Raw genomic sequence first — 18,009 nt, forward strand, 5'->3', positions numbered from 1 at the left:
AAAAACTACTCAAGTAAAGGTAAAAAAGTAGCAAAAAAGTACTCAGAGTGAAAGTAATTGAGTTACTATTTTATATAAAAACCTTAATAATTAGCTACCTTTGCTAAGGTTACTTGAAAGTTGTTACACATGATCTTTGCCACGCATTAAATTGAAAAGGAAGAGAGGAAATTAATGTACAGAAGGAATTTATGAGTTGCTACAAGGTAAAAAATGAAGGATTTGTAAAAATAATATACTATTAACATTTGAAAATAAATGAAACATTCTAAGCAATTAAAATGTATTGATAAATACAAAACCAATACAAAATAAATTACATAAACAATGAAGCTGCCAGACTTCAAAAAACTCCATAAATAAACATGTCTAATCCTTCACCTATTCAATCCCTCATTCACCCCTCTGATACTTGTTACTTGTCCAGAGGACCGGCCGACATTCACTGACTCACCCACACGCTCTTTCACTCACTCACTCACTCACTCACTCACTCACTCACTCACTCACTCACTCATCAGGGGAGGAAGAGTACTGAAATATCCTATTCAAGTAGAAGTACTGTTACTTTAATGAAATTTTACTCAAGTAGAAGTAAAATTACGTACTTTGAAAACAAGAGTAGTTATAATTAGTTACTTTACACCTCTTAAAATGTGAAAACCATCTGTCCTATTTCGGCAACACTGACAAATACCCCACCGCTACATTCCCTCTAGCACCATCTAGTGAAGTCTAATACGGAGATACACAGGGGCATTTATTATCAGACAGCTGCACTCAAGTCTACTTATGTCTGTCAATGGCATGTGGTCAGGAATGTTGTTTGTGTCCAAGAAGATATGGGTAAATGTTGACGGTAAAAACCAAGCCCAGCTAAACTCGTCCATGGATGAGCACACATCACAGGGCAGCCTGGAAGCATCCCTACAGTAGTCTGTGGCCATGTGACGAAGGGACTGCAGGGAGAGTGATATCCTGTCCCCCAGTATCTGACAGGAAGGAACAGGCCATTAGCAAACTAGATTAACATGACCAGTAGCTAAATATCACACAGGCCCTACTGCAATAAACGACACTAAACTACGCAATAAACCTCTCTCCCCAGCCCAGCCCACACTACTGTACAGAAACAACCTGCTTTCACGTATGGGGAACATTATTGTGTTTTACTTAAGTCCACTTCAACATATACGCTAATGCTACGTAAAAAAATAAATGTTCTTCTCAATATAGAACATACAAATAAAGCATGAATATAACTGAAACAGAATCATATGTATAACATGCATAACCGATGGTATCACAATGAAATTACTGACAGACATAAATTCTCTCACTATTTACTGGAAAGAAAATTAGGCTTTGTGTGACAGAATGAAAACTATCTCACTGTCAAACAATCTCAGCAGACGCTGAGGCCCTACATTATCATCGCAATTATCACAATTATTGATCAAAGAAGCTATAATGATGTCCCGTCCAGTGCCTATTATGTCCTTGATAAGAGAGATAAGGGATGATAAAGGCAATAGATGAGTAAAGGATAATGATTCTAAGAACTTCTGCTGACAGGTTAGAGGCTGAGAGTTTAGCCTTCTGTTACAATACTTCATTTCAACGGAACATTTTACCTAATCAGCATACATGTTATAACAAACAAAAGTCACCAAACAAATAACATTTATTAAATTATTTATTTCTGTTATGGTCGGCTTTACAAGTTTTATTGGTCAAAAATGTATATTACATCTCTTCATGCTAGTACATAGCTATAAATCTCTTTACAAATATCTGTTCTGATCATTGTTAGAAAAACTCATACAAAAAGGTTAGTTCCCTTCGAAAATAAAAGACTCATTCTTGCACTATATAAATCAAACCTGTAATTTCTGAAATACATCACATGCATGGATGAGCAATTCAGCAGACAAAGGGAGCACTGCATAAAAAAATAAGACTGAATTTTAAAAAAAGTATAGAATGTATATATTTGGACCTGGTAATGGTTTTCACCACCTACATCCGACTAGCGGTGGAATATGCTGCTCCAGTGTGGCATTCGGAGCTAACCAAGGGACACCATTGAGAGGGACCAGAGAAGAGCAGTACAGATCCTCATGGGCAGACTACACCTCCTACTCCGATACATGCACCAATCTGGACCTACCATCACTCTCCACACGCAAGGAGTCTCTCAAGATCCTTCACAATCCGATCCCTACCACCATATGCTCTAAACGATAATCTGTTAGTGTACACCTGACCCACTCCACAACTTAACTGTTCCACTGCAGGACTGAGTGTTTCCGTTGCAGAGCCATCCCAGCCATTGTTCGCCTGCTTAACAGTTGTTGGTGAACATTATTTGTACATTTCTCATTGGCTACATCTGTTTTTTATTGTGTTTTAGTTAGTATTGACAATTATTATTTTCAAATGTAAGTTGTACTCACAATTCAGCATGTTGCTGCCATTTGTACAATGTTCTGTTGAAAAAAACGGTACAAAAAAAACATTCTCTCTCTACCATAAATGAGAACTTGCTTCAACGAAATAGATTAAGCTGATTTGTATAGAAAGCAAGAGGTCAAGATATAAAGTAGTTTGTTCTTAAAAATAAAAATATACAATAAAATCAAATTTACATGAATTCAATCCAGTGCATGTCTCTAAAAAATGTGATATCATTGAGGTACTTGCATATCTTAGTGTGCTTACATCACAGAATTATGTAAGATTCCTACCTATATGTACATACTGTATCTACCTCAACTACCTCATACCCCTGGTACCCTGTGTATATAGTCAAAATATCGTTATTCATTGTGTATTTATTCCTTGTGCTATTATTTTTCTATTATTTCTATTTTTTTCTCTCTGCATTGTTGGGAAGGCCCCGTAAGTAAGCATTTCCCTGTTGTTTACAAAGCATGTGAAAAATTACATTTGATTTGATTTAATGCATAGCTACACAGTATTATGAGTCAGTCAAGGTTATTCAATTTGACTTTATCTTAGACAAATACTACTGACTCAATGATTTGGGGAAAATGCCATTTTGATTACAATCTCAGTTCCTTCAAAAAGGACTACTATGCATGTACTATGTGCTATGACCATGACGGGGCAAAGAGAACCAAAACATCAAGGGTTGGCATTTACTGTCATTTTAGGTCAGTGCTGATGCAACCATAGATGTAAACTATATATTCAACAACAACAGAATCCAAGCCTGTGCGTGCTGAAACCAGTTGTGAATCACATACCACACATTCCCTGCCTTTGATCAGTAATAGTGATTCTAATTCAAAGGTTTTCACCTAGCTATATCACATAATAAAACATTCAAATGCAGTCATTGCCTGTGCTTTTTTGTGAAGAATGCACCGGAATTTATTAACAGTTCAGTGTGATTCTAACACATAATGACAAAAGATAAAATTATTATTACTACTTTTTCAGAAATACAGTTGAAGTCAGAAGTTTACATACACCTTAGCCAAATACATTTAAACTCAGTTTTTCACAATTCCTGACTTTTTATCATAGTAAAAATTCCCTGTCAGTTAAGTCAGTTAGGATCACCACTTTGTTATAAGAATGTGAAATGTCAGAATAATAATAGAGAGAATGATTTATTTCAGCTTTTATTTCTTTCATCACATTCCCAGTGGGTCAGAAGTTCACATATACTCAATTAGTATTTGGTAGCATTTCCTTTAAATTGTTTAACATGGGTCAAACGTTTCGGGTAACCTTCCACAAGCTTCCCACAATACGTTGGGTGAATTTTGGCCCATTCCTCCTGACAGAGCTGGTGTAACTGAGTCAGGTTTGTAGGACTCCTTGCTCGCACCTGCTTTTTCAGTTCTGCCCACAAATATTATTGGGATTGAGGTCAGGGCTTTGTGATGGCCACTCCAATACCTTGACTTTGTTGTCCTTAAGCTATTTGCCACAACTTTGGAAGTATGCTTGGGGTTATTGTCCATTTGGAAGACCCATTTGCGACCAACCTTTAACTTCCTGACTTAAGATGTCTTGAGATGTTGCTTCAATATATCCACATAATTTTCCTACCTCATGGTGCCATCTATTTTGTGATGTGCACTAGTCCCTTCTGCAGCAAAGCACCCCCACAACATGATGCTGCCACCCCCGTGTTTCACGGTTGGGATGGTGTTCTTTGGCTTGCAAGCCTCCCCCTTTTCCCTCCAAACATAACGATGGTCATTATGGCCAAACAGTTCTATTTTTGTTTCATCAGACCAGAGGACATTTCTCCAAAAAGTACGATCTTTGTCCCCATGTGCAGTTGCAAACCGTAGTCTGGCTTTTTTATGGCGGTTTTGGAGCAGTGGCTTCTTCCTTGCTGAGCGGCATTTCAGGTTATGTCGATATAGGACTCGTTTTACTGTGGATATAGATACTTTTGTACCCGTTTCCTCCAGCATCTTCACAAGGTCCTTTGCTGTTGTTCTGGGATTGATTTGCACTTTTCGCACCAAAGTACGTTCATCTCTAGGAGACAGAACACGTCTCCTTCCTGAGCGATATGACGGCTGCGTGGTCCCATGGTGTTTATACTTGCGTACCATTGTTTGTACAGATGAACGTGGTACCTTCAGGTGTTTGGAAATTGTTCCCATGGATGAACCAGACTTGTGGAGGTTTATAATTCTTTTCTCAGGTCTTGGCTGATTTCTTTTGATTTTTCCATGATGTCAAGCAAAGAGGCACAGTTTGAAGGTAGGCCTTGAAATACATTCATAGGTAGACCTCCAATTGATTCAAATGATGTCAATTAGCCTATCATAATAGATGCCAATTAGCCATGGCATAATTTTCTGGAATTTTCCAAGCTGTTTAAAGGCACAGTCAACGTAGTGCATGTAATCTTCTGACCCACTGGAATTGTGATACAGTGAATTATAAGTGAAATAATCTGTCTGTAAACAACTTTTGGAAAAATGACTTGTGTTGTGCACAAAGTAGATGTCCTAACCGACTTGCCAAAACTATAGTTTATTAACAAGAAATTTGGGGAGTGGTTGAAAAACGAGTTTTAATGAATTCAACTGTATGCTTGTTTCTTAGATATTCACAGGGCACATACACCACAAGAACCAGTTGGTTGGTTCTTACTTGTTGTAAGTATCAGCAATATAAATTGTTGACATGTAATTCTGAAGTACATAACAGGTACTGGTCCTGTAATAGTTATGTAACAATAAAGTGCTACAGTACCACAAAATAAACCAAGCCATCCCAGGCAGCAGGTGGAGGATCCTCACTGAGGACTGTGCTCGTAGGAGCCGGGGAACATAGACTTCCTGGTCTTAGGAGGAGGTGGAGGGGGCTTGCTTTCAATTTTCTGAGGCAAAGGAGGAAGGAACTATGGAGAGACCAGGGTAAAAAATACACTTTTAAAATAATCTGTTTCACAACGCGCATTTTACAAAAAATATAGATGTTTTCAGTTTCGCGGTACCTCAGAGGAGTTTTGGGGGAGGTCAAACATCTCGTGGGGATGTTTCTTTGGTGGCATGGGTGGGGGTGTCCCAGGAGTGTCAGTGATGGCATCATTATCTTCAAGGAAAGATGAATAACCTGCATAGAGAGAGTGTGACAAAACACACATATTTTAGGCTGCATGACAGGTAAAACTGTGTGTGGACGAGGCATGGATCCAATACAGGGTTGATCTCTATGCCTGTGCAGTTGACTTTTTCTGTGTTTAGGGTGAACCGGTATGTATCTCTAAAAGGTTGTTTGGGATAGGCTGCTTTGAAGGCATCCTTTGTGCGTAGTTAAGCTACGTACTGGAGCTGCGAGGAGTGTGAGGAGAGGCTGGCAGGGGGCTGAGAGGGTTGCCAAGGCTGAGCTGAGAAGAGGCTCCCTGGAACAGAGACAGGGTCAGGCGACGGTCCCCAAACTGTAGGCTTTTGGGTCTCTGCTGCTTCTCTGGAAGGGTCTGCTAAGGAATAGAGTACAAAGATACAGCCCTCCTTGAAATCAATCAAGTACATGGGTAATTACTTACATTCTCAAATTACACCTTTGATGCCTTTTTTTATGAGCCCAAACCTGTTTAAGTTACCTCATCTATGTCTGGCTGTCTCTCCACCAAAACCTGTGACTTGCTCACACTCCATTCTTTTCTGTTCTTTCGGCCAATCCGGTTGTCATCTTCCGAGCGGGACAACATCGAGGCCCGGCGATCATTGGCAGTGGCACGGGACAACAGTGAACTGATGATGGATATCAGGACAGATAGAGAAAGAGAGAGTGAGAGAAATGGGGGGGTTGGGGCTTTACAGTTAGAGGGATTCATTGGCATGTGCAAGACATCAGACAATGTCACACTGTGAGATGTGGAAAAGCACAGACAAATACTCCTTACAAACATAGCAACACAAATTGACCACCAGAGCAGCACAAAGAGAGAAACACAGCTAGGGAGAAGGGAGAAGGAGGGAGGGAGGAGGGGGACTGTCTCCTGGGAGGAGGAGGGAGAAGGAAGGAGGAAAGAGGAGGAGGTGAAGGACTGACTCCTGGGAGGAGGAGCGCCGTGAGGGTCCATCAGAGGAAGCAGAGCCGCTGGAGAGGCCTGAGGAGGTGGTGGAGATGATGGAGACGGTGGACATGCGGCGCAGGGTGGAGGACAGGATGTAGGGAATCACTACTGAGCCCACACGACTCTTCTTTCTCTCAGTCAGCGAGCAGGGCTGGGATACACAAATGGGATTAAACATCATCAGGAAATTTGGCAGGGGATGAGTGGATTGACAGGCAAAACACTAGCAGCAATGGAGTGCCTAAAGAAAGATTTATATAATGTACACTCTGCTTTGAATGAGGGGAGTTTAATAGGGAGGCAGTCAGAGGAGCCAATAGCTAAAGTTGCCACCCTCTAACATTAAATTGAGTTTGCTGCTGGCAACAGACCAGGGTTATGACGCCGTAATGCTTCTCCACTCTCTCCCGCAGGTCAGAGAAACAGGTGAGCAGGCGATTGTGTAAGGGCTTCAGCTGCTCCGTGGATTTCTCCCCGTGGATCCGGATCCCATCAGCCAGGAGAGGGATCTGAGGGGAGAGGAGGAGGGAGGAGCCTCTGTTCTTATGGCATGTACTGCATGTCTAAGGTCAGGTTCAACAACAAGGGGAGAATGAGGATATACTGTACCTGGAGGGCAATAAGATGTTTGAGGACCTCAATGCTCTCAAGGTCCTCTGGGTGTTCATGTATGTAGGCGTCAGTGAAGAACGCCTTCAGAGAAAGAAAGGGGGTGGAATAAACATTTTTATTACTGGGACATATGGTCATATGGTCACAATAAATAGTAGCTAACATAACAGAGCTGCCGCTTTCAAGGAAGCTTTTAATAAATCCCGCTATACCCTCCAACGAACCATCAAACAGGCAAAGCGTCAATACAGGACTAAGAACAAATCATACTACACCGGCTCTGACGCTCGTCGGAGGTGGCAGGGCTTGGAAACTATTACAGACTACAAAGGGAAGCTCAGTCGAGAGCTGCCCAGTGACACGAGCCTACCAGACGAGCTAAACTACTTATATGTTCGCTTCGAGGCAAATAACACTGAAACATGCATGAGAGCACCAGCTGTTCCCGGAAGGTCTGTGTGATCACGCTCTCCGCAGCCGATGTAAGACCTTTAAACAGGTCAACATTCACAAGGATGCAGGGCCAGATGGATTAGCAGGACGTGTACTGCGAGCATGCGCTGACCAACTGGCATGTGTCTTCACTGACATTTTCAACCTGTCACTGACAGAGTCTGTAATACCAACATGTTTTAAGCAGCCCACCATAGTCCCTGTGCCTAAGAACACTAAGGTAACCTGCCTAAATGACTACCGACCCGTAGCACTCACGTCTGTAGCCATGAAATGCTTTAAAAGACTTGTCATGGCTCACATCAACACCATTATCTCAGAAACCCTAGACCCACTCCAATTTGCGTACCACACTAACAGATCCACAGATGATGCAATCTCTATTGCACTCCACACTGCCCTTTCCCACCTGGACAAAAGGAACACCTATGTGAGAATGCTATTCATTGACTACAGCTCAGCATTCAACACCATAGTGCCCTCAAAGCTCATCAATAAGCTAAGGACCCTGGGACTAAACAACTCCCTTTGCAACTGGATCCTGGACTTCCTAACCCTGGGACACCCCCAGGTGGTGAGGGTAGGGAACAACACATCCGCCACACTGATCCTCAACACAGGGGCTCTTCAGGGGTGCGTGCTCAGTCCACTCCTGTACTCCCTGTTCACTCATGACTACACGGCCAACCAATCATTAAGTTTGCAGATGACATAACAGGCCTTATCACCGACAACAAGACAGCCTATAGTCAGGGGGTCAGAGAGCAGGCCGTGTGGTGCCAGGACAACAACCTCTCCCTCAACGTGATCAAGACAAAGGAGATGATTGTGGACTACAGGAAAAAGAGGACCGAGCATGCCCCCATTCTCATTGACGGGGCTGTAGTGGAGCAGGTTGAGAGCTTCAAGTTCCTTGGTGTCCACATCACCAACAAACTAACATGGTCCAAGCACACGTGAAGAGGGCATGACAAAACCTATTCCTCCTCAGGAGACTGAAAGGTGCGTACGGCCCAGTACATCACTGGGGCCAAGCTTCCTGCCAACCAGGACCTCTATACCAGGTGGTGTCAGAGGAAGGCCCTAAAAATTGTTGAAGAAACCAGCCACCCTAGTCAAAGACTGTTCTCTCTGGTACCGCATGGGCCACCCTAGTCATAGACTGTTCTCTCTGCTACCGCACGGCAAGCGGTACCAGAGCGCCAAGTCTAGGTCCAAGAGGCTTCTAAACAGTTTCTACCCCCAAGCAATAAGACTCCTGAACATCTAATCAAATGGCTACCCAGACTATTTGCATAGCCCCCCCTTTTACACTGCTGCTACTCTCTGTGGTTATCATCTATGCATAGTCACTAAGAATTCTACCTACATATTACCTCAAATACCTACACTAACCGGTGTCCCCGCACATTGACTCTGTACTGGTACCCCCCTGTATATACTCTTGCTATTGTTATTTTACTGCTGCTCTTTAATTACTTGTGACTTTTATTTCTTATTCTTTTTTTTATATATGCTTTGTTGGTTAGGGGCTTGTAAGTTAGCATTTCACTCTAAGGACCACACCTGCTGTATTCAGCGCATGTGACCAAAACACTTTGATTTGATTTGAAAATAAGAACCAGGTGACAACTCTTCACTTAAATGTGAGATAAAATTGGAAAGGATTTAAACTCCTACAAAATAATATTGGAAGTCAAACCTTCTCATAGTTGGTGTAGCCACCCATGACGGCAGGGTCAACAATGCCATTGAGCATCATGGAGAGTGGATGGACTGACGTGGAGCTGTCACAGGCCTGCTGCTGCACCAGGTTACTGAGCTTCTCATTGGCCATCTCCATGGTTTCCACAGCATTCTGCAGGGGGCTGATCTCCTCCTGACCAATAGAAAAGCAAGGAGAGGTGAGGAGACATTGAAGTGTAGAAGACCAAATTGGTTGAGTAGGAACTATTTGCTGTGGGTGGTAGCAGAGTATTCAACTGTGTTTAGATTAAACATAGAGCACATGAACACCAGTAAGTTTGTTTTACTGTGCTTGTCATCATCATTACTGAGAGAACTTACAACAGAGATGGACTTCACTTCAAACCATTTGAGAATCCCTGGGAAGTAATAGGACGTGATGTAAGTTGTCCTCTCGATCCACATGGTCTGTAACATGAGGCAGAAAATATGCAGGAATGGTTAACACAGATATTTTGAGCAACAACCTCGTGCTAAACTGCTAAGTAAAAGGGCTAAATTCCTGAGCGATGTTCAAAGACAAGAGTGTTAGTATAAATGGAGGGATCTGGCTTTGTTGGGACTTTGCAGCATGGTGTGTCTGTCAGAGCTGTGTGAAAGGTACTCACTGCAAATTCATTGTCTGGGTTCTTTGCACCTTTCCTGAAGGGTCTGGAATACTGGAACTGGTCCACTTCATTGGTTCTGTAGTAGCTAGGAGAGGAAGAGGGACCAACAATGTAATGCATATGTAAGACAAATTAATCATACCACAAACTGTTGTGTCCTTACTTTAGAATCTGCTCAGGGACCCCCTTGTCTTTGAACTGGGTGGGCACAGTAAGGACTGGCTTGACTGTAAAACACTGGATGTCTGTGAAGAGCAGCTAAGGATAGGACTGTATATTATTCAAAAACTAAAACTAATCCCTAGTGCCAAAGGTAAACAGAGACTGGGGCACCAGTGGTTCAAAACTGTGTCCTTGAGAAAGGTAAAAATGAACAATGTCCTGATTAGAAGCATTAACTCCTATTAACATTTAAATAGCATTAAATAGCTGGGAGAACGAGGGCATGCTGCAAGAGGGCTAAAGGATACGCTGTCCTTGGGAGTTACAGATGTTGTCCCCAGGGGGCGCTGTGCTGGTCATCCTGGCGGCGTTTGGGAACTGAGACAGCAGTTTCAGACTGAAGTCCTCCAGCCACTCGTACTCCTTACCACGGTAGATGAACACTTTGTTCTGTATGAGCAAATCCATTCAAAGATGAGTATTCATTACCCCTTGACTTAATCCACATTTTGTTGTGTTACAGACTGATCTCAAAATGGGTTACATTTATTTTTACACACAATAATGACAGAGTGAAAACATGTTTTTGACATTTTTGCCAATTTATTGAAAATGTAATACAGAAAATACAAACTGACATAAGTATTCACAACCCTGAGTCAATACTTTGTAGAAGCACCTTGGGCGGCGGATACAGCTGTGAGTCTTTTTGGGTAAGTCTCTAAGTGCTTTGATTGTTGATCATTGCTAGACAACCATTTTCAAGTCTTGCCATAGATTTTCAATCCACAACTGTAACTAGGACACTCAGGAACATTTAATGCAATCTTGGTAAGCAACTCCAGTGTTTTAGGATATTGTCCTGCTGAAATGTGAATTCATCTCCCAGTGTCTGTTGGAAAGCAGACTGAACCAGATTTCCCTCTAGGATTTTGCCTGTGCTTAGCTCTATTCCATGAACTTTTATCTTAAAAAACTCCCTAGTCCTTGCCAATGACAAGCATCCCCATAACATGATGCAGCCACCACCATGCTTGACAATATGAACAGTGTTACTCAGTGATGTGCTGTGGATTTGCCCCAAACATAACACTTTGTATTCAGGACATAAAGTTAATTTCATTGCCCAATGATTTGCAGTTTTAATTTGGTGCCTTATTGAAAACAGGATGCCTGTTTTGGAATATTTGTATTCTGTACAGGATTCCTTCTTTCACTCTGTCATTTAAGTTAGTATTGTAGAGTAACTAAAATGTTGTCGATCCATCCTCAGTTCTCATATCACCACCATTAAACTCTGTAACTGTTTCAACGGTGAAATCCCTGAGCAGTTTCATTCCTCTTAGTTAGGAAGAACTACTGTATCTTTGTAGTGACTGTATGTATTGAAGCACCATCCAAAGCCAAATTATTAACTTAATTATGCTCAAAGGGATATTCAGCGTCTTTTTTAAAAATACACCTACAATCAGTGCCCTTCTTTGTGAGGCATCTGAAAATCTCCCTGGTTTTTGTGCTTGAATCTGTGCTTGAAATTCACTATTCGATTGATGGACCTTATATATAATTGTATGTGTGGGGTACAGTGAGTCATAAAAAAGAAATATTAACCACTATTATTGAGTCCATGATTTCTTAAGCACAGTTTTACCCCTGAACTTATTTTGGCATGCCATAACAAAGGGGTTGAATACTTATTGACTCAAGACATTTCAGCATTACATTTTTTTTATAATTTCAAAAAATGTCTACAAACAAAATTGCACTTTGACATGATGGGGTATTATTGTGTGGAGATCAGTGACACAAATATTCAGGCTGTAACAAAATGTGGAAAAAGTATAAGGGTGTGAATACTTTCTAAAGGCAGTGTATATGGTAGCCAATCAAGTATGAATTATATGATTTATATGATTTAATGTGGCACAATCATTTCGCTACACTCGCATTAACATCTGTTAACCATGTGTATGTGACCAATAAAATTGTATTTTATTTTATTAATTATGATGTTGTTATTGAACTATATGCTACAGAAGATGTCCAATCTTAAATTAAAGATGAACTGTGGTATACAGGAATTTGCCACTGCAGTGTAGAAATATTGATGTTATGCCAAATCAAAGCAGTTCTGTCCTTGATTTTTTATTTAACCTTTATTTAACTAGGCATGTCAGTTAAGAACACATTCTGACAAGAACCTAACAAGATTATGGAAGGTATTCAATCCATAGAATCACCTACTGCTTTATGGAACTGATAACTAGTATAGCCTGCATTATACATCGTGAAACATCTTTTTCAACAATTGACTATCTGTAACGACTCTCGTGGGTTGAAGAAGGAGACCAAGGTACAGCTTGGTAGGCGTTCATGATTTTTAATAAACTAAACACCGCAACAAAATAAAAAAAAGTAGAAAAAAACAAAAGTGCAGTTCTGTCATGCAACAAAACAGCTAAACAGAAAATAACTCCCCACAAAACCCAAACGGAAAATACCAACTTATATATGATCCCCAATCAGAAACAACGATAGACAGCTGCCTCTGATTGGGAACCACACATGGAAAAAACAACAAAGAAATAGAAAACATAGAATGCCCACCCTAATAACTTAACCAAAAACAGAGAAATAAAAGGCTCTCTAAGGTCAGGGCGTGACACTATCATTTAATTTGATAGAGCGTGCCATAAGTAAAATTAATAAAAGGCACATGAACACATAATCTCTGGTGAATAAGACAGACCTTGAAATGTGCTATGTAGGCTGAATTTAGGAAAATAGTTAATAATCTCACTCTGAGGAAAGTGGGGAATCCAAGGCCATAGTATCCCACAGCAAAGTATTCTGGCTGAGGCCGCATGGCATGCATTATATTCTCATAGAACTGGGCTTGCTGTTTCTGTGGACGACAGCAAAGAGAGTAACAAAGCCACAATCAGGAACACAGACAACATACTGTAGTATCTCATTACAACTGTAGAAAAAACAAATACAAATATGGTTCAGTGTGAAATGTAAGGATCCATAATGAACATAGATTGTCTGGCACAGTCTGACAGAACACAGTTTTTGTACCACTCCACTGCAGCGAAGAACGGTTGAATACCACAATGACACAGTATTTACAAAAACATGACATAAAATAGAGTATCACTTCATAATTCATTCACTATTACTTCCTAACGGCAGATGCCAGTATGTCAACTGGCAGTGCATGGGTGAGACTGTTGGCAGTAACTCTTATCTCTTCCCCATTTCCTCAACTTCTGTTTTCTGATGTAATGAATTGTTTTTTTCTTCAACTATTACTGTTATTTGGATTGGGCTAGCTGAAATGACCTTCTGTCTTAGACAAGACATGGTTATCCTAGCCTTTGACAATGTATCTTGAACAATTCATTCACATTGTATAGTGCCTTCAGAAAGTATTCATACCCATTTGACATTATTTCACATTTTGCTGTGTTACAGCCTGAATTCAAAATGGAATAAATATATTTATTTTCTCACACATCTACACACAATAGCCCAAAATGACAAAGTGAAAACATGTTTATACATTATTTTGCAAATTCATTGAAAATTAAGTACAGAAATATCTAATTTATATAAGTATTGACACACCATGAGTCAATACAATAGAATAACCTTTGGCAGTGTTTACAACTGTGAGTCTTTCTGGGTAAGTCTCTAAGAGCTTTGCACACATGGATTGCACAATATTTGCACATTCTTAAAATAATTATTTAAACTCTGTCAAGTTGGTTGTTGATCATTGCTAGACAGCCATTTTCAAGTCTTCTCATTGATTTTGAAGACGATTTAAGTCAAAACTGTAACTAGGCCTCTCCGGATACTGAGTTAGGAAGGACGCATGCATCTTTGTAGTGACTGGGTATATTGATACATCATCCAAAGTGTAATTAAAAACTTCAACATGCTCAAAGGTATATTCAATGTCTGCTTTTGAAATGTTTTACTCAACTAATTTTTACCCAAAGACCTCCCTGTTCTTTGTGGATGAATCTGTGCTGGAAATTCACTACTCGATTGAGGGACCTTACAGATAATTGTATGGATGGGGGTAATCATTCAACAATCATGTTAAATACTATTATTGCACAGAGTGAGTCCATGACATGTATTATGTGACTTGTTAAGCACATTTTTACTCCTGAAAGTATTTAGGCGTGCCATAACAATGGGGTTGAATACTTATTGACTAAAGACATTTCCACTTTTCATTTTTAATTAATACAAATAATAATCTAAAACATAACTCCACTTTGACATTATGGGGTATTGTGTGTAGGCCAGTGACACAACATTTCAATTGAATCCATTTTAAATTCAGACTGTAACACAACACATTTGGGAAAAATTCACGGGGTGTGAATACTTTCTGAAGGCACTTTATGTAATTAACTCCTAGCCTTTGAGAACACTGAAAAGCATGCCAGTACAGCATTAGACCTGGTCCTATTGAAAAGGCCTCACACTAAATTGGCAGTGGGCTATTGACAATCCCTCTCTTGCGATGTTGGTGAAGCCTTTTTACCATGAAGAAACTAAGAGGATAATACTTTTTAGTTTTACTTTGCATGTTTTTAAAGAAACATCTATAATCAGTAGTGACAATAATTTGAATAAATCTCAGACTACAGCACATTAGCAGAAGATAAATCGTCTTACCAGCAGTTGGCTAATCTCCATGAAGTCAAACATCTGGTTCTCGTGCATCTTTGCCAGCTGTTTACCCATCTCAATGGCTTTCTCCCACATCTGAACAGACACATGCAGCAGTTGGTAAAAAAAATGAATTAAATATGAACATGAGATGTGAACATGGTCGAGACATCACCATCTGTCCCTCACGAACACCTCTATTCAATCAAACCCAGACAGCAGGTTTCAGGGGTGATGTACTGTGCAGAGCACATGCCCCTTGGCCATTCCAGTGTCCAGAGGTATAATTTCCTCACCATTTTGTCATTGTTGTTCTGAACCCACTGCCCGCAAATAGTCGTTAAATAACATTTTATTTGTCACATGTGCCGAATACAACAGGCCCTTTCCCAACAATGCTGAGTTAAAAAGTAAGAAAAATGTGCAAATAAGAAAATCAGGAAATAGTAACACAATAAAATAGCAACAACGAGGCTATATACAAGGAGTACCGGTACCGACACAATGTGCAGGGGTACAAGGTAGTTGAGGTAATATGTACATATACACAAACGTTTAAAAGCTTGGGGTCACTTAGAAATGTCCTTGTTTTTTAAAGAAAAGCAAAAGAAATTGTCCATTAAAATAACGTCAAATTGATCAGAAATACAGTGTAGGCATTGTTAATGTTGTAAATGACTATTGTTGCTGGAAACGGCTGATTTTTTTAATGGAATACCTACATAGGCGTACAGAGGCCCATGATCAGCAAATCAAATCCACATGGTTAGCAGATGTTAATGCGAATGTAGTGAAATGCTTGTGCTTCTCGTTCTGACCATGCAGTAATATCTAACAAGTAATCTAACCTATCAATTTCACAACAACTACCTTATACACACAAGTGTAAAGGAATTAATAAAAGTTGTAAAAGTTTGTGAGTGTTTTTGGTGACAAGCCAAATGTCTTCAGCCTCCTGAGGTTGAAGGGGCGCTGTTGCGCCTTCTTCACCATGCAGTCTGTGTGGGTGGAACATTTCAGTTTGTCCGTGATGTGTATGCCGATGAACTTAAAACTTTCCACCTTCTCCACTACTGTCCTGTCAATGTGGATAAGAGGCTGCTCCCTCTGCTGTTTCCTGAAGTCCACGATCATCTCATTTGTTTTGTTGACATTGAGTGTAAGGTTATTTTCCTGACACCACACTCCGAGGGCCCTCACCTCCTTCCTGTAGGCCGTCTCGTCGTTGTTGGTAATCAAGCCTACCACTGTTGTGTCGTCCGCAAACTTGATGATTGAGTTGGAGGCGTGCGTGGCCACACAGTCGTGGGTGAACAGGGAGTACAGGAAAGGGCTGAGGAGTCACCCTTGTGGGGCCCCAGTGTTGAGGATCAGCGGGGTGGAGATGTTGTTACCTACCCTCACCACCTGGGGGCACCCCGTCAGGAAGTCCAGGACCCAGTTGCACAGGGCGGGGTCGAGAACCAGGGTCTCGAGCTTGATGACGAGTTTGGAGGGTACTATGGTGTTAAATGCTGAGCTGTAGTCGATGAACAGCATTCTTACAAAGGTATTCCTCTGGTCCAGATGGTTTAGGGCAGTGTGCAGTGTGATTGCATCATCTGTGGACCTTTGGGGCGGTAAGGAAATTGGAGTGGGTCTAGGGTGTCAGGTAGGGTGGAGGTGATATGGTCCTTGACTAGTCTCTCAAAGCACTTCATGATGACGGAAGTGAGTGCTACAGGGCGATAGTCATTTAGCTCAGTTACCTTCGCTTTCTTGGGAACAGGAACAATGGTGGCCCTCTTGAAGCATGTGGGAACAGCAGACTGGGATAGGGATTGATTTAATATGTCTTTAAACACACCAGCCAGCTGGTCTGCGCAAGCTCTGAGGACGCAGCTGGGGATGCTGTCTGGGCAGGCAGTCTTGCGAGGGTTAACACATTTAAATGTTTTACACACGTTGGCTGCAGTGAAGGAGAGCCCACAGGTTTTGGTCGTAGGCCGTGTCAGTGGCACTGTGTTGTCCTCAAAGTGAGCAAAGCAGTTGTTTAGTTTATCTGGGAGCAAGACATCGTGGTCCGCGACGGGGCTGGTTTTCCTTTTGTAGTCCGTGATTGACTGTAGACCCTGCCACATACCTCTCGTGTCTGAGCCGTTGAATTGCGACTCTACTTTGTCTCTATACTGACACTTAGCTTGTTTGATTGCCTTACTGAGGGAATAGCTACACTGTTTGTATTCGGTCATGTTTCCAGTCACCTTGCCCTGATTAAAAGCAGTGGTTCGCACTTTCAGTTTTGCGCGAATGCTGCCATCAATCCACGGTTTCTGGTTGGGGAATGTTTTAATAGACGTTGTGGGTACAACATCACCGATGCACTTGCTAATAAACTTGCTCACTGAATCAGCGTATTCATCAATGTTATTGTCCGACGCTATGCGGAACATATCCCAGTCCACGTGATCGAAGCGATCTTGAAGCGTGGAATCCGATTGGTCGGACCAGCGTTGAACAGACCTGAGCACAGGCGCTTCCTGTTTTAGTTTCTGTCTATAGGCTGGGAGCAACAAAATGGAGTCGTGGTCAGATTCTCCGAAAGGAGGGCGGGGGAGGGCTTTATATGCTTCGAGGAAGTTAGAATAACAATGAGGGTATTGGGTATTGCCAGCCCGGGTTGCGCATTCAAAATGCTGATCAAATTTAGGGAGCCTTGTTTTCAGATTAGCCTTGTTAAAATCCCAAGCTACAATAAATGAAGCCTAAGGATATGTGGTTTCCAGGTTACAAAGAGTCAAAAGAAGTTATTTCAGGGCCGTCGATGTGTCTGATTGGGGCGGGATATACACAACTGTGATTATGATCGAAGAGAATTCTCTTAGATAATGCGGTCGGGATTTGGTTGTAAGGAATTCTAGATCAGGTGAACAAAAGGACTTGAGTTCCTGTATGTTGTTATGATCACACCATGTCACCATGATGACGTATCCCGAGTGAGCCATGTTTCCGTGAAATAAAGAACGTTGCAATTTGTGATGTCTCTCTGGAAGGCAACCCTTGCTCGGATTTCGTCTACCTTGGACATTGGCGAGTAGTATGCTCGGGAGCGGTGCGCGATGTGCCCGTCTACGGAGCCTGACCAGAAGACAGCTCCTTCTGCGTTGCCGTTGTTTT

General features: G+C 41.4%; 1 protein-coding gene across 2 annotated transcripts in view; it reads right to left on the reverse strand.

The window, feature by feature from the left end:
* Positions 1–4,952: 4,952 nt before the first annotated feature.
* LOC112248446 (dedicator of cytokinesis protein 5) overlaps positions 4,953–18,009 on the reverse strand; it is a 55,174-nt gene continuing 42,117 nt past the window's right edge. The window contains exons 38-51 of one of the 2 annotated variants that reach the window (XM_024417471.2): positions 14,860–14,949; positions 12,962–13,066; positions 10,470–10,611; positions 10,163–10,244; positions 10,000–10,084; positions 9,713–9,799; positions 9,348–9,524; positions 7,190–7,273; positions 6,952–7,089; positions 6,556–6,731; positions 6,104–6,254; positions 5,827–5,977; positions 5,495–5,613; positions 4,953–5,398 (exon numbers count right to left, since the gene is read on the reverse strand). In XM_024417471.2, the coding sequence (XP_024273239.1) occupies positions 5,294–5,398; positions 5,495–5,613; positions 5,827–5,977; positions 6,104–6,254; positions 6,556–6,731; positions 6,952–7,089; positions 7,190–7,273; positions 9,348–9,524; positions 9,713–9,799; positions 10,000–10,084; positions 10,163–10,244; positions 10,470–10,611; positions 12,962–13,066; positions 14,860–14,949 (1,692 nt within the window). In that variant the 3' untranslated portion in view covers positions 4,953–5,293. Of the gene's footprint in view, positions 5,399–5,494; positions 5,614–5,826; positions 5,981–6,103; positions 6,255–6,555; positions 6,732–6,951; positions 7,090–7,189; positions 7,274–9,347; positions 9,525–9,712; positions 9,800–9,999; positions 10,085–10,162; positions 10,245–10,469; positions 10,612–12,961; positions 13,067–14,859; positions 14,950–18,009 lie in introns of both variants that reach the window. The other variant, XM_024417470.2, reaches the window with a different exon arrangement.

The sequence above is a fragment of the Oncorhynchus tshawytscha genome, linkage group LG04, assembly GCF_018296145.1.
Source record: "Oncorhynchus tshawytscha isolate Ot180627B linkage group LG04, Otsh_v2.0, whole genome shotgun sequence".
Taxonomy (NCBI): Eukaryota; Metazoa; Chordata; class Actinopteri; order Salmoniformes; family Salmonidae; genus Oncorhynchus; species Oncorhynchus tshawytscha.